The sequence below is a fragment of the Periplaneta americana genome, chromosome 15 (genome assembly GCF_040183065.1).
Source record: "Periplaneta americana isolate PAMFEO1 chromosome 15, P.americana_PAMFEO1_priV1, whole genome shotgun sequence".
NCBI classification, from domain to species: Eukaryota; Metazoa; Arthropoda; class Insecta; order Blattodea; family Blattidae; genus Periplaneta; species Periplaneta americana.
The window spans coordinates 147922709-147939667 of NC_091131.1; the positions used below are offsets into that span (position 1 = coordinate 147922709).

At 40.7% G+C, this 16959-nt stretch overlaps 1 protein-coding gene across 1 annotated transcript; it reads right to left on the reverse strand.

Annotated features, from left to right (window-relative positions):
* Positions 1–287: 287 nt before the first annotated feature.
* LOC138715748 (calphotin-like) lies at positions 288–16659 on the reverse strand. Its single transcript, XM_069848799.1, has 4 exons — positions 16204–16659; positions 5514–5714; positions 5090–5290; positions 288–3658 (listed from the first exon to the last, which is right to left on the reverse strand). The coding sequence occupies exons 1-4, from the start codon at positions 16421–16423 to the stop codon at positions 288–290; spliced, it is 3993 nt and encodes a 1330-aa protein (XP_069704900.1). The 5' UTR covers positions 16424–16659.
* Positions 16660–16959: the final 300 nt, after the last annotated feature.

A 16959-nucleotide genomic window follows, 5' to 3' on the forward strand; every position in this document is an offset into this window, starting at 1 on the left:
AAGGCAAGCAAGTAGACCTGATATATTGTTAATATATTATCTTTCACTGTGCATTGGGTGGAAACAAGGGACGGAGCATGAGATTCAGACATATTTTTAGCACATAAAGAAAAAGGCCGCCAAACAAAATGAAAGTTTTAATAGTTGGTAACATTAAGGACAGCACATAATGTGAAATTACTCTAACAGAATTGCTTAACTATGAACAAATGGTGAGGGAAACATAGGTAGGAAAACGCAGAGCGCGATCTATCTGAAAATGGCCCTTTAAGACATAAAATTGGTAACTACTTACGCCTAAAAAGACGACGAATCATCCCATGAAATACATTTCTTAAAGAGGGCCAGCGGCAACCCAACATTCTTCTTTCCTCATCTTCTTCTGCCGGTAGATGGGCTGGCATGAGAGCAGGCATGGCAGCTAGGACGGCAGCTAGGATGGGGCCTGGCATGGGAGCTGGCATGAGAGCAGGCATGGCAGCTCGGACGGCAGCTAGGATGGGGCCTGGCATGGGAGCAGGCATGGCAGCTCGCTCGGCAGCTAAGATGGGGCCTGGCATGGGGGTGGGATTGGGGCTGGCATGGTGGCTGGCATGGTGGCCGGCGGCTGGCATGGGAGCTGACATGCGAGCTGGCATGGGATCCGACATGGGGGCTAGCATGAGATATGGCAAGGGATCCGGCATGAGGACTGGCATGGGGGCTGGTATGGTAGCTAGCGTGTCAGCTGGAATGGGAGCTGGCATGGGACCTCGCATGACATCTAAGGCACCTATACAGGTACTTATCCTGGCACGAAGCATGGCAAATTGAATGTCAACTGGCAGGGTGGCTGGCATGGGACCTGGCAGAGGGGCTGGCATGCGACCTGCCATGGGAGCTGGCATGGGGGCTGGCATGGGAGCTGGCAGGGGGGCTGGCAGGGGGCGTGGCAGGGGACTTCGCATGACACCTAAGGCACTTGTACAGTCACTTATCCTGGCACGAAGCATGGCAAATTGAATGTCAAATGGCAGAGTGGATGGAATGGGACGTGGCAGGGGGGCTGGAATGGGACCTCGCATGACATCTAAGGCACTTATACAGTCACTTATCCTGGCAGGAAGCATGGCAAATTGAATGTCAAGTGGCAGAGTGGCTGGAATGGGACGTGGCAGGGGGGCTGGCATGCGACCTGGCATGGGGGCTGCCATGGGAGCTGGCAGGGGGGCTGGCATGGGGCGTGGCAGGGGGCGTGGCATGGGACCTCGCATGACACCTAAGGCACTTATACAGTCACTTATCCTGGCACGAAGCATGGCAAATTGAATGTCAAATGGCAGAGTGGATGGAATGGGACGTGGCAGGGGGGCTGGAATGGGACCTCGCATGATATCTAAGGCACTTATACTGTCACTTATCCTGGCACAAAGCATGGCAAATAGAATGTCAAGTGGCAGAGTGGCTGGAATGGGACGTGGCAGGGGGGCTGGCATGGGGGCTGGCATGCGACCTGGCATGGGGACTGCCATGGGAGCTGGCAGGGGGGCTGGCATGGGACCTGGCAGGGGGCGTGGCATGGGACCTCCCATGACATCTAAGGCATTTATACAGTCACTTATCCTGGCACGAAGCATGGCAAATTGAATGTCAAATGGCAGAGTGGCTGGAATGGGACGTGGCAGGGGGGCTGGAATGGGACCACGCATTACATCTAAGGCACTTATACAGTCACTTATCCTGGCACGAAGCATGGAAAATTGAATGGCAAGTGGCAGAGTCGCTGGAATGGGACGTGGCAGGGGAGCTGGCATGGGGGCTGGCATAGGAGCTGGCATGGGGGCTAGCATGGCAGCTGGCATGGGGGAGGGATTGGAGCTGGCATGGGGGCTCCAATGAGGGTTGGCATGGCAGCTAGCATGATAGCTGCCATGGGAGCTGGCGGCTGGCATGGCAGCTGGGACGGGGGCTGGCATGGGATCCGGCATGTGGCGTGGCATGGGAGCTGCCAAGGGATCCGGCCTGGGAGATGACATGGGACCTTGCATGACATCTAAGGCACCTATACAGACACTTATCCTGGCACGAAGCATGGCAAATTGAATGTCAACTGGCAGAGTGGCTGGCATGGGACCTGGCAGGGGGGTTTCCATGAAAGCAGGCATGGCAGCTCGCACGGCAGTTAGCATGGGGCCTGGCATGGGGGCTGGCATGGCAGCTGGCATGGTGGCTGACATGGCAGCTGGCATGGCGGTGGGATTGGGGCCGGCATTGCAGCTGGCATGGGAGCTGGCATGGGGGCTGGAATGGCGGCTGGCATGGCGGCTGCCATGGGAGCAGGTGGCTGGCATGGGATCCGGCATGTGGGCTTGCATGGGAGTTGCTAAGGGATCCGGTATGGGGGCTGGCATGGGACCTCGCATGACACCCAAGGCACTTATACAGTCACTTATCCTGGCACGAAGCATGGGAAATTGAATGTCAAGTGGCAGAGTGGCTGGAATGGGACGTGGCAGGGGGGCTGGAATGGGACCTCGTATGACATCTAAGGCACCTATACAGACACTTATCCTGGCACGAAGCATGGCAAATTGAATGTCAACTGGCAGGGTGGCTGGCATGGGGGCCGGCATAGGAGCTGGCATGGGGGCTGGCGTGGGATCTGACATGAAAGCTGGCATGGGATCTGCCATGGGAACTGGCATGTGGGCTGGCATGGTAGCTGACACGGCAGTTAGGATCGAGGCTTGCATGTTAACTAGAACGGCGGCTGGTATGTCAGCTGGCATGGCATCCCGCATGGTTGGTGGTATGTTATCTAGCATGACACCTAGTATGGCAGGTGGCATGTCAGCTGGCATGGCAGTTAGCATGGCAGGTGGCATGTCAGCTGGAATGGGAGCTGACATGGGCCCTATCATTACATCTAAGGCACCTATACAGGGACTTATCCTGGCATATAGCATGACAATTTGAATGTCAACTTGCAGGGGGGCTGGCATGGAACCTGGCAGGGGGTCTGGCATGGGAGCTGGCATGGTGTCTGACATGAGCTCTAGTATGGTACCTGACATGAAATCGCTGGCATGAGAGCTCGCATGAGACCTTGCAAGGGATCTGGCATGGGTCCTCGCAATATATCTGGCATGGGAGCTGGTAATGGGACGTGGCATGGAATCAGGCATGGGAACTGCCAGGGGATCGCTGGCATGGGAACTGGCAATAGGAGCTGGTATGGGATCTGACGTGGGAGCTGATAAGGGATCTACCTTGGGATCACTGACAAGAGAGCCGGAAATAAGTGCTTGCATTGGATCTCGCATGGGAGATTGCAAGGAATCTGACATGGGAGCTGGCACAGGTGTGCTGGCATGGCATCTGGCAAGGGATTTCGCATGGGAGCTCGCATGAGACATTGTAAGGGACCTGGCATTGAAGCTGTCATGCGAACTAACATCGGTGACATGGGGACTAGCATGGGATCTAGCAGTGGGAGCTTGCATGGCAGCTAATATGGGATGTGGTATGGAAGCTAGCAAGGAATCTGGAATGGGATCTCGCATGGGAGCAATGGCACATCTGGAATGGGAGCTGGCAATGGGATCTGATATGGGAGCTGGCATGGGTGATGTGGGAGGTGGCATGGGTGGTATGGGAGTTGGCCTGGCTTTCGAGAACCCTGCAACATATAAATAAACTTGATCGTTAAGCATGTGTCATTGCATTCACTGGCTTTCAGTGATAACATTAATAGGGCCACGATTCGTATGCAATTGCATAGTTTTACTGTCCATTTGGAAGTCATACAAAATCATATTATACACATTTTGAACTACTGTAATGACGAATATTCCAAATTAATTGTGCATATTTTTGCATATTTCAGGCGTTCTTGTACATGATAGACTAATGAGCAAGCAATACTTTTAGTATTTTGTGGCACAAAGCCCCAAATTCGCATATTTTGTAAAAAAATATTCTGAATTGTTTATCACATATTATTTTTATCTTAACTGTACTCGGTGGCGGGAAATTCCTTGAATATGCAATGTGGGTGTGGAAAAATCAAAACAACCACACTATGCTTTTGTTACTGCACAACAAGAAGCATTCCCAAACACCTCTACCTACCTGAATTAATCATCATCATCAGCAGCTATACAAATAGCCTATTAGGCCATGTGGCCTATTACGATCTCACAATAAAGATGAATTCCTCCCCCCTCTTTTTGGGTCGTCCCAGAGATCTCTTCCCATAGACTTGTAGTGAAGTATAGCTTTCGGGATTTTGTGGGATCTCATACGTCGCAAATGGCTCTTCCAATTGTTGATATTTCTGTATGAAATGGAATACTGATTCCAGATCAAGCTCTTTCATACTTCGTCGTTGTGTTTGTGGTTCCATTTTGTACAGCAAGCTGTTTTTCGCATAAATCTAATTCCGTTATTGTTATTCTGCTTTCATCCACCCGCCTTAATGTTCACGCCTCACTACCATAACAGTGTACAAGGTTTATTAAAGGCGTAAAATGGAAGGTTGCATTATCCTGTTGATTATTCCCATAATTTTGGAGTATTTTACAATTTTGCTCATATTCAAATCAAATATTAATTTCTAACCAAGATATGTAAACTCATTAATTCTTTCTAAAATTTTGCCTTCTAAACATTTTACGAGAGATTTTTTGTTGCGACGAAAGTGCGAAAAAAATAAGAACAGAAGACAGAACATCCCTTTCCTGTTCCTTAGCAATACAAATATGATTAATTCACAATATACAGCTCCAAATATTTCTAAGCATGATGTACTTGTTCGGAAACGAAAGAATTAAATGAAAATTACAAGCACACGTGCTTAATTGTCGCCACATTGAATGAAACGAAGGGACCGAGTGTGAGATTCAGATATATTTTTAGCACATAAAGAAAAAGAGCGCCAAACAAAATGAAAGTTTTAATTGTTGGTAACTTTAAGGAGTGCACATAATGTAAGTACTATTACTGTAACAGAATTGCTTCACTGTGAACAAGTGGTGAGGGAAACAAAGGAAGACGCCGAGGGCAATCAATCTGAAAATGGCTCTGAGACATAAAATTTATATTTACTTACGCCTAAAAAGACGACGTCTACGAAATACACTTCTTAAAAAGGACCAGCAGCCAGTCTTCGTTATTCCTTCCTCAGCTTCTTCTTCTGCTGGTAAGTGTTCCAATGATGGTGCTGGCATGCGAGCTGCCATGAGATTTGGCATGGATGGTGTGGCCTTCAGGATGGGGATATTTCGATAGTCATCCGTGGCTTCCTTCACCTCTGCAAGAAGCAAAATAAACTTGATCGTTAAGCATGTGTCAATGTATTCACTGCCTTTCAATGAATGGCTTATTAATAGGACTTTAAGGAGTGCACATAATGTAAGTACTATTACTGTAACAGAATTGCTTCACTGTGAACAAGTGGTGAGGGAAACAAAGGAAGACGCCGAGGGCAATCAATCTGAAAATGGCTCTGAGACATAAAATTTATATTTACTTACGCCTAAAAAGACGACGTCTACGAAATACACTTCTTAAAAAGGACCAGCAGCCAGTCTTCGTTATTCCTTCCTCAGCTTCTTCTTCTGCTGGTAAGTGTTCCAATGATGGTGTTGGCATGCGAGGCGCCATGAGATTTGGCATGGATGGTATGGCCTTCAGGATGGGGATATTTCGATAGTCGTCCGTGGCTTCCTTCATCTCTGCAAGAAGCAAAATAAACTTGATCGTTAAGCATGTGTCAATGTAGTCACTGCCTTTCAATGAATGGCTTATTAATAGGACAAGGATTCGTATGCAACTGCATATTTTTGCCGTTCATTTGGAAGTAATACAAAATTAATTTATACACATTTTGAACGATTGTAATGACGAATATTCCAAATTAATTGTACATACTATTTTTGCATATTTCAGGCGATCTTGTATATAATACACTAATGAGCATGCAATGTAACGTATTTTTAGATTTTTGTGGCATGAAGCCCCAAATTAGAATATTTTGTGAAAACATTCTAAATTATTTGTAATCACATAATATTTTTTTCTCTTAACTGTACCCGATGGCGGGAAATTCCTTGCATATGCAATGTGGGTGTGGAAAAATCAAAACAACTATACTATGCTTTTGTTCCATTTAGTTACTGTACAACAAGAAACATTCCCAAACACCACTACCTACCTGACTTCATCATCATCATCATATTCATCCAAACATTTAGCCTATTACGCCATATGGCCTATTACGATCTCATAATAAAGAGGAATTTCCTCTTCAACTCTTTGGGACGTCTCAGAGATCTCTTCCTATGGGACTGATAGTGAAGTATAGCTTTTCGCATTCTGTGGATCTCATTCATCGCAAATGGCTCATCCAGCTCTGATATTTCTGTATGAAATGGAATACTGATTCCAGACCGAGTTATTCCATACTTCGTCGTTGCGTTTATGGTTCCATTTTGTATATCAGGCTATTCTTCGCATAAGCCTCATTTAGTTACTGTTATTCTGCTTTCAGCCACCAGCCTTAATACCCATGCCTCACTGCTATATCAGAGCACAAGGTTCATTAAAGGCGTATTCTAGTGATTTCCTGTGCCATGGAAGGTTTCATTACCCTATTGATTATTCCCATAGTTTTGGAGCATTTTACAATTTTGGTCATATTCAAATCAATATCAAATATTAATTTATAGCCAAGATATGTAAAATCATTAAGTCTTTCTAAAATTTTGCCTTCTAAACGTATTTTACGTGGAAGAGAATATTTTTCCCAGAAGGCCATAACTTTGTTGCTTTTCTTCTGTATTTATTTCCATGTTATATTGTTTTGCAATTATATTTAAATTATGTACTGAATACTGTAAATCATTTTCTGTAGGTGCTATTGAAACCAGGTCATCTGCAAATACTGCAAATATCAATGAACCTATTTTTAAATTTCTGTTTATCTGCAACTGATCATGTCGCATTTGTCTCCATTCCTGAAGAATTTCGTTCTTGTGCATTATAAACAGAAGGTGGGAAAGGCCGGAATCCTGTTTTACTCCTGTGTTAATTTCGTCATATCGCGTGTGTAGGATGTTTGGCTATATCAGTAGCTCGTGGATTTTTGTTCTGTGTCTGTTTTTATTGTCGTGTGTTATAGATGCCTTATGTTCATGTAACTGATTTACATTTTGTTTTAATGATTATATTAGTGATTAAGGAGATCATGAATCATGGCAGGCCTATGTAAATTTCCAATCTGGCATGTGCCTTCGTTACGGAGGGAAACCATGAAAAACGATTGACTGAGCACGGGATTTGAACCCAGGGCCTTCCGAATACTAGTTTCAAACACTACCGTTTGAGCCAAGTCGCTCAGTTTTCTTTATTTCTTATCCATTTCTTGTAATTTTATTGTTTGTTAGTTGCAATTATAACAATAAACGTTACACTAACAATTATAACAGTAAACGTTACACTAAAGTAGACTACTAAGACATGCTGTGTTGTGCAGTATTGTTCAGTTGTGCAATTAAAAGTTCTTCGGAGAAAATTTTGTCACTATAACTCTTATAACTCTTTCATCCAATATTCACACGATGCATAACATGCGAAAATTTCGGGGCATTGTACTGGAATATGACGCTTTTTAGATTTTAATAATGATGAGGGATATCTTGCTCCAAAACATGACGGCCTTTCTTCCAGAAATTGGTAAATTCCCATCTTCTCCTCAAGTCTTAGGCACGTGGCAGAAATGAAATATGACAATAACTTCAAAAATTGGCAACTGAGCTAAGTGTTCACATCTTGCTCGTTCCTTAGGGCCCTTAAACACGAGCGACTTTTAGCCGCCAAGGTCGACTGCAAAAAGCAGTCGGTTTGCCGCTGACATGAGCGGTTCTTCAACAGCAGACGCAGTTGACATGAGCGATTCTACAGTCGATACGGGCGTTGTGTGTCGTCGGTTCCGGTGGCAGTCGAACTGCAAAAGGTGTGTCGTTTTCACTCTTATTACAATAATGCACGTCGAGGAAGAACTACTTTTATTATTTCTTCTCTGTCCTAGAAAAATACGTGTTAAACATAGAAAATATCGGATACATCGGATTCTCATTCAATGAGAGCAGTATGGCCAATTTCACTGTATTTTTCACGAGCTTCGTGCCTATGGAGATAATTTTCTTCACTATTTCAGAATGTCAGGGTTATCATTCGATCATCTGTTGGAAAAAGTGACAGACGGTGCAGATCTAGGAAAACTTTTTCTGAAGCTTCTGAAAGGTCTGAGAGAAGGAAAGCTAGGAACATATTGCAGGCCACCGGCGTCAGTCGACTGAGGTGCTCGCCTGTTGATCTGGAGTTGCACTTGGGCGTGGGTTCGATTTCCGCTTGGACTGATTACCTGGTTGGATTTTTTCCGAGGTTTTTCAACCGTAAGGCGAATGTCAGGTAATCTATGGCGAATCCTCGGTCTCATCTCGTCAAATAACATCTCGCTACCACCAATCCCATTGACGCTAAATTACTTAGTATTTGATACAACGTCGTTAAATTACCACACACACTGCAGTCACAAAAAAAGGAGTAACTTCTCTTTCTTACACAGATAAGCTCGACAGATCAGGGAAAGAGAGATACTGCTAATTTTGTCAAGGAAATTACAATTACTACACCGAAAAGTGCCTCAAAATAAAAAGAGCATACATGTCAGCTGCCATAAAGCCTATTCCACTAACTTTTGCCTCTTGTTACAAAATAAATATTTTACCTCTAACTACTGTACAAAGTTTGATCATAATCTGATAGATAGAAGGAAACTTATTAAATTTATCTAATTTCACCCCTATAATGGGGTAGTTTGCTTTACACAAATATAATTAGAGCTTGTATACAAAACAAATATGTTACCCTTAACTAACGTACAATTTTGATGAAAATCTGTTTCGTATGAGAAAAGGTACTAATTTTATCTAAATTCACACCTACAATGAGACAGTTTCTTTTACACAAGTATAGTTAGAGTTTGTATATAAAACAAATATACTGCCTGTAACTACTGTGTAAATTTTAACGAAAATCTGTTAGATAGAAGAAACGTTATTAATTTCCTCTAAATGCGCCCCTTATAAGGGGTAGTTTCCCTCAAACGTAACAAGAGTTGCTGTACAAAACAAATATACTACCTGTAACTACTGTACAAAGTTTCATGAAAATCTGTTAAATTGGAGAAAAATTAATAATACGAGTAGTTGTTAATTTTTCTATAAATTCAGTCCCTATAAAGGGTAGTTTCCTTTATACAAGCGTAATCGGAGTTTGTATACAAAACCAATATACAACCTATAACTACTGTACAACTTTTCATGAAAATCTGTTAGATAGAAGAAAAGTTATTAATTTTTCTCTAAATACCCCCCTTAAGGTGTAGTTTCCCATCTACCAACGTATTCAGTTTGTATATAAAACAAATATACCACTTACTTACTACTTACTGGCTTTTAAGGAACCCGGAGGTTCATTGCCACCCTCACATAAGCCCGCCATTGGTCCCTATCCTGAGCAAGATTAATCCATTCTCTATCATCATATCCCACCTCCCTCAAATCCATTTTAATATTATCCTCCCATCTACGTCTCGGTCTCCCTAAAGGTCTTTTTCCCTCCGGCCTCCCAACTAACACTCTATATGCATTTCTGGATTCGCCCATACGTGCTACATGCCCTGCCCATCTCAAACGTCTGGATTTAATGTTCTTAATTATGTCACGTGAAGAATACAATGCGTGCAGTTCTGTGTTGTGTAATTTTCTCCATTCTCCTGTAACTTCATCCCTCTTAGCCCCAAATATTTTCCTAAGCACCTTATTCTCAAACACCCTTAACCTATGTTCCTCTCTCAAAGTGAGAGTCCAAGTTTCACAACCATAAAGAACAACCGGTAATATAACTGTTTTATAAATTCTAACTTTCAGATTTTTTGACAGCAGACTGGATGATAAAAGCTTCTCAACCGAATAATAACAGGCATTTATATTTATTCTGTGTTTAATTTCCTCGCGAGTATCATTTATATTTGTTACTGTAGCTCCAAGATATTTGAACTACTCCACCTCTTCAAAAGATAAATTTCCAATTTTTATATTTCCATTTCGTATAATATGCTCGTCACGAGTCATAATCATATACTTTGTCTTTTCGGGATTTACTTCCAAACCTATCTCTTTACGTACTTCAACTAGAATTTCCACCTTTTCCCTTATCGTTTGTGGATTTTCTCCTAACATATTCACGTCATCCGCATAGACAAAAAGCTGATGTGACCTGTTCAATTCCAAACCCTCTCTGTTATCCTGGACTTTCCTAATGGCATACTCTAGAGCAAAGTTAAAAAGTAAAGTAATAGTGCATCTCCTTGTTTTAGCCCACAGTGAATTGGAAACGCATCTGACAGAAACTGACCTATATGAACTCTACTATAAGTTTCACTGAGACACATTTTAATTAATCGAACAAGTTTCTTGGGAATACCAAATTCAATAAGAATATTATATAAAACTTCTCTCTTAACCGAGTCATATGCCTTTTTGAAATCTATGAATAACTGATGCACTGTACCCTTATACTCCCATTTTTTCTCCATTATCTGTCGAATACAAAATATCTGGTCAATAGTTGATCTATTACGCCTAAAACCACACTGATGATCCCCAATAATTTCATCTACATATGGAGTTTATCTTCTCAAAAGAATATTCGACAAAATTTTGTACAACAGCAACAAAAGTGATATTCCTCGAAAGTTACTACAGTTAGTCTTCTCCTTCTTCTTTTCGAATATAAAACAAATATACTACCCGAAACTATTGCACAAAGATTTATGAAAATCTGTTAAATAGGAGAAAAATTATTAATTTTTTCTCTAAATACACCCTCTGTAAGGAGTACTTCCCCTTGTACCAACGTAATCAGAGTTTGTATACAAAACAAATATACTACTCGAAACTATTACACAAAGTTTTTATGAATATCTGTTACATAGGAGAAAAGTTATTAATTTTTTCTCTAAATACACCCTCTGTAAGGAGTACTTCCCCTTATACCAACGTAATCAGAGCTTGTATACAAAATAAATATACTACTCGAAACTATTACACAAAGTTTTTATGAAAATCTGTTACATAGGAGAAAAGTTATTAATTTTCTCTAGATGCACCCTATAAGGGGTAGTTTCCCTTATAAAAACGTTATCAAAGTTTATATACAAACAAATATACTACGTGTAACTACTATACAAAGTTTCATGAATATCTGTTAAATTGGAGAAAAGACATTAATTATATCCAGATAAATTTATATTCTGAACCACTGCGTGTCGCCGATATTGGTGGCTAAAATTCATCCTTGTGTAAGCAGAAAACGCTGCCACCGGTCGCGGGGACCGATTGTAAGTCTGCCGTCAGGGTCAGCGCTCGTGTGTAAAGAAACCTACATTTTCCATTTAAATACATTACCGACTGCATCCCCGCGACAAGCCGCTAAGGTCAACTGCTTTTTGCAGTCGACCTTGGTGGCTAAAAGTCACTCGTGTGCAAGGATCCTTAAGTGGTGAAGAGTGTGAGGGAAGGCCGTCATATTTTGGGGCAAAGTAATCAAATGTACGTTTCCTAAAGAATGTAAAGGTGTAGTCTCTATAAATTACGTATTTTAATGTGATTTAATTCTAAAAGTAGTCTTAATTACACAACACATATGAACAATATCATAAACAAACTACCTCTGATTGAGGTTCTGGCTGATATGTACATCTGTTATCAGGCTGTACATCTCACTTGACGATATGTGTCAGAGGAAGAGCAATATTGTTTGTATGTATATGAAGTCTGACTAGTGTAATTTGTAGCTAGTCGGCGATATATGCAATGGAAGGGAAAAGGAACTGGTCACCCTACCCCATGATATTCTGGCCTAGTTCCCTCATAAGTGGTGCCTTGTTGGTATCACTTGTGAGGTTCAGACTTCTCTTTGGACAGTTGAATAAACAAGATCAACATGCGGAAGAAGTTCAATTGATAGTTTGTGTAAAATGTTATACTGTATATTTTAATTCGCTGAATGCACCTTTCAACATGAATTCGAACACTGGCAACGCTGTAAGTAGTTTCGACTTCTTCAGCTGTTAATTTATCATCATGCAGATACGGTGGAGTAACAACATGATCCCTTTATCGGAGAGGTTTGTTATTATTCCGGGAAAACCTGACTTCATCACCACCTTCTAATAACGTCAATAATCCGCAATCAGTTGTCATGAATGTGTCACTCGATCTGCCGCAGTAGCATTTAGATTTGAAGGCCACCATATGATCCACATTGGGTGGCTGTTCCACTTTTGAACAATTAATTGTCACTCTACATTTTTCAATATTGCAGGCACTGTTTCCTGAATACTTTCTCTGCTAGGCCAAAACCCAAAATTACAGTAACCATTGTGGATGTCAGGTGAAGAATACAATGCGTGCAGTTCTGTGTTGTGTAACTTTCTCCATTCTCCTGTAACTTCATCCCACTTAGCCCCAAATATTTTCCTAAGCACCTTATTCTCAAACACCCTTAACCTATGTTCCTCTCTCAGAGTGAGAGTCCAAGTTTCACAACCATACAGAAGAACCAGTAATATAACTGTTTTATAAATTCTAACTTTCAGATTTTTGGACAGCAGACTGGATGATAAGAGCTTCTCAACTGAATAATAACACGCATTTCCCATATTTATTCTGCGTTTAATTTCCTCCCGAGTGTCAGGGCATGTAGCACGTATGGGCGAATCCAGAAATGCATATAGGTGTTAGTTGGGAGACCGGAGGGAAAAAGACCTTTAGGGAGGCCGAGACGTAGATGGGAGGATAATATTAAAATGGATTTGAGGGAGGTGGGGTATGATGATAGAGACTGGATTAATCTTGCACAGGATAGGGACCAATGGCAGGCTTATGTGAGGGCGGCAATGAACCTTCGGGTTCCTTAAAAGCCATTTGTAAGTAAGTATTGTGGATGTCAACAACATTAAAGTGGCGGTAAAAATATATCATAATTATAAATGTATGATTAACTCCGAACATCACCCTCATAGCAGAATATGACAATCCAGTTTTCATTTTAATTTAAAAATATGAGTAGACGATTTTCTTTACTAATCTTACTCTTGGACAGAATTTTTCGAAAGCTTTTGATGTGAAATTCACTAATAAAAATGGAAAGAAAAGAATATGTATGGTCTACATCTTGGGGCGTTTCGACTATCTATGGTAGCTATTTTTGGGTTAAATGATAGAATTGGAAATATTTCTTATTATGATTCTATGGGTATGATTGTGTTTCAATTGGCAGCAATTTTAACAATATATTCAAAACCACAAATGCCACTCCCATTAAGTCTGGTAGTTCCCGCTCATATTTTATTGTAGAATAATCTCGGAAACCTTGCATTTCATTAAACATATATTATCATCTGTTCCTGAACTCTTCTCATAACATTTCTTATGTGACTTCAGTTCGGCATATAATGGAATAAACACTTGAGTAGAAAATTCACACAATTCAGTTGTGAAAGAAAAAACAAAATTACTAAGAATAGTTTCATTTACTTCTGCCTGTATGGCTACTTAATTTTTATAAATAACACTTGTTGAACATTCGCCTTCCATAAAACTTAAATTTTCATCTTTTCTTCTTCTTTTTGCGTCTCTTTCGTATCTTTGGGGAGCTAGTTGAGATGAGGCAGTCTTTTACTTGTAATCTTTTAGTAAAATACTGGGAATGGTAAGCTAGTTTTGGGGGTTTCCTGATCTCGTTCCCAATAAAATGAATACCACAAATTCTTGTTGCGGGTGTTTGTTTCCAAGGTGAACCATCAACACTTGAAATCAAGATCTTAAAAAACAAGGCTTTAGAAGACTTGATGAAATGCCTTCACGTTTCATTGCACTACACTGATTGCTGTGTGGGATTTAGATTCAAACATAAGCACAGTTAAATGATACTGACTACTAACGACCCAGCAACCATAAAGCATTCTGAATTTTATTGTCAATACTTTCAAAGAAAAAATAATAGCTATATTTCATCCAATTGGAATAAAAATTGTAAGAGGAATATTAAAAGAGGAATACGAAGTAGGGTAAAAGTTGGTAATCCTGTATTACGAGTAATATCGTGATACTGTGTTTGATAGCTTATCACCGTTTTACAGAGCGAGAGAAGGACCAATTTTATGCAACAATTTGTCCGCGAACTTATCCTTAATACGTTGTCATAAAAAAACTGATTTGTGTCTCGATACGTAAAATTGTAATAAATTCTCAAACAAACTATCACGATATTACTCCTATCACGATATTACAAGCGTTTACCGTATCTTATTAACGTGCGTAATAGTGTATTTTGTAGTTAAAAATCTATTTATTTATTTAAATTGTGTTTTTTAATAATAAACTATGGTTCATTGTTGTGTGTACGGTATTAGCACTCAAAGGGAAAGGGTATTGGTAAACGACTGCCTAAGTAATAACAGATCGATTTCAAGCCTGCAAGCATAATATCGACAGGCCAGTTCAAAAGGGAAACAACTCAAAATTTAAAGTTTTCAGAAAACTGAAGTTTAAAGCTTCAAGCATTATATAAAACATGATCCGAATTTGGATTAAGTTAAACGATCCTTTGATTTTTCACAGCAACATAAAACTTCAAAATGCAGGTTTCTCAAAACTTTAAATTTTTAGTTATTTCCCTTTCAAGCTGGGCCGTCGATATTGTATTCCTGTTCTGACTGCCTACACACTTGGATAAGAAACAGCGATTTCATAATATGATATGATTATGTTTACTGTCATATTAAAAAGCTAGAGAAATTCGTGTTAATGTTAAATTCATGTTCCTTTCTGTCAAGAACCTAATTTGTTTTAATATCAAACATTTAAGAACAGGTTCTACAAACTACGACAAATTCAACAAGTGAATCGGGCGACTGGCATGAACTGATTGAATGACACCACTGGATAAATGCTCTATTCGCTACCAATAAGAATTCAAGTCTCCTGAACTTGTGCACAGAGTTCGTGGATATCCAGAGTACCGCAATCCTTTACGCTGCAAATGCCGAAAAATCAGCCATTTTTATTACAGAGCACGCTATTTGCCGTATACATTTGCATAGGAAATTAATGCAGCCTAAATTAGAATCAAATATTTTAAATTTTAACGGCCATGGGCATGGCAGCGTGTACTTTCATCGGCTTTGCCGGCTTGCCAGTTGTATCATGTCCAGCTAAAAGACAGTGTTAAAATTCTGTGTTAAAATCTTCGTAATACACTGATTGCTAACTATGAAGAGGCTAAAAAGGTACTGTCCAGCCAAATGGTTAAATCGCATCCCAGTTTGTCCCACTCGTTCCTCCTGTCCTCTCTGTAAGGGCTAGTAGCTGAAGTGTTGGGCTCTTCTCTACAAAATATTTGCTGTACAGAATTGGAAGTTTACGTAATATTATACAACTGTTTAAAATAATTTAAAGAAAAGGGCCCCGTTAAACAAGTAGGCCTAACTGTCATGTGATTTTCCCAGTTTTGACGACCGTGTGACATAACCAATCGGACGGACAGTAGCATGACAACATGTACGTCACCAAGCTATTAACAATAAAACTTAATCATAGGAGTAAAGTCTGAAAACGAATCAAAAGATGAAGCACGTAGTAACGGTTACTTCTAATATAGGTATAACCTCAAAGAAAGATAAATTCAGGGAATTGAAATAAAGAAGTTTAGACTTCTATTAAAAAATGAAATTGATTCGATTCTGGAATGTAGACTATGATTAGATCGTAAAAAAGTCCGTTAAAAAGAAGAAAATGGCACCAATGCAACAAAAAGTATAACATTTCCTAAATATGGCCAGTAAACATTTAAAGACCAAAAAATACAAGTAAACGCAAGTAAAAGTAGAGTATATTGGTTTATGTTGACGTGAAACGAGTTTATATTGTATCCTGCATTGTTTGTGATGTCTAAGAAAAAATATGATATTTCATAACTCCGAGCCCTATTCATCACTCATCAATTCACCACTATTTTCCCACCTCACTTCTGATATTCCCATCACATCCATTCTGATTCCTCTCATTGTTTCCTTCAAGTTTTCCAACTTACCTGGTACAGGCGGAGTCTTCGGTCTTCTTGTCAATCTTCTTAATCTTCTTGTCCATCCTGTCCATCTTCTTGTCCATCTTGTCCATCTTCTTGTCCATCTTCTTTTCTTCTCTCCTTTGGATTTCGTCATGACATGTCCTTCCCCAGTATCCCCCACCCGGACATCCGATTGGGGGGATAGTTTACGTCCGGAATTTTTTACCAGGGAAAGACTCATCATGGCATTTTTATCATTTCATCTTCTTGGGATATATAAATGCGGTAGCCTCCCAATGCTATCCGCATACCACTCTCTCTTTCGCATCTTAAAAGATCCCAGGGGGCCCCAGCGTGAAGGTGAGGAGAGTGGATTTGACTAATTAGGCCCTCCGGACTTCACCGAAATTCTCCACAAGGGTTAAATATCAGTTCCATCAGGGTTTTTGACCCGATCAGAGACCAGGAAATCCCAATTAGCCTTTGCCCCCCATACTGAGTTTAAAGCATTATAAAGGTCATCCATGCAAAAGAATAACTAAGATACTTATCGAACATAACACCAAGAAAGTTAGTCTTCCAGGATTTAAGATTAAAGTTACGTCATTGAAATACTAGATATGTAAAATTAACATTATTACAAGAAATAAATATTAAATCTCAAATCTCTCCGCAGTGCATATGAAGAGAAGGTATATGTCACTGTTGTTAGGGATTCGTCTGTCGGATAGGGGCGTTAAGCTTGACGGCCCCCTTAGTGCTATTCGACAGGAGTAGGCT

Bases quoted from the DNA above. Each gene is read 5' to 3' on its own strand.
- LOC138715748 (XM_069848799.1), bottom strand. From the start codon at position 16,423: ATGATGAGTCTTTCCCTGGTAAAAAATTCCGGACGTAAACTATCCCCC. The intron at 5,291-5,513 runs GTAAGTAAATAT...TGCTTCTTGCAG, and splicing joins TAGACGTCGTCTTTTTAGGC to AGGTGAAGGAAGCCACGGAT. The intron at 3,659-5,089 runs GTAAGTAAATAT...TATATGTTGCAG, and splicing joins TAGACGTCGTCTTTTTAGGC to GGTTCTCGAAAGCCAGGCCA.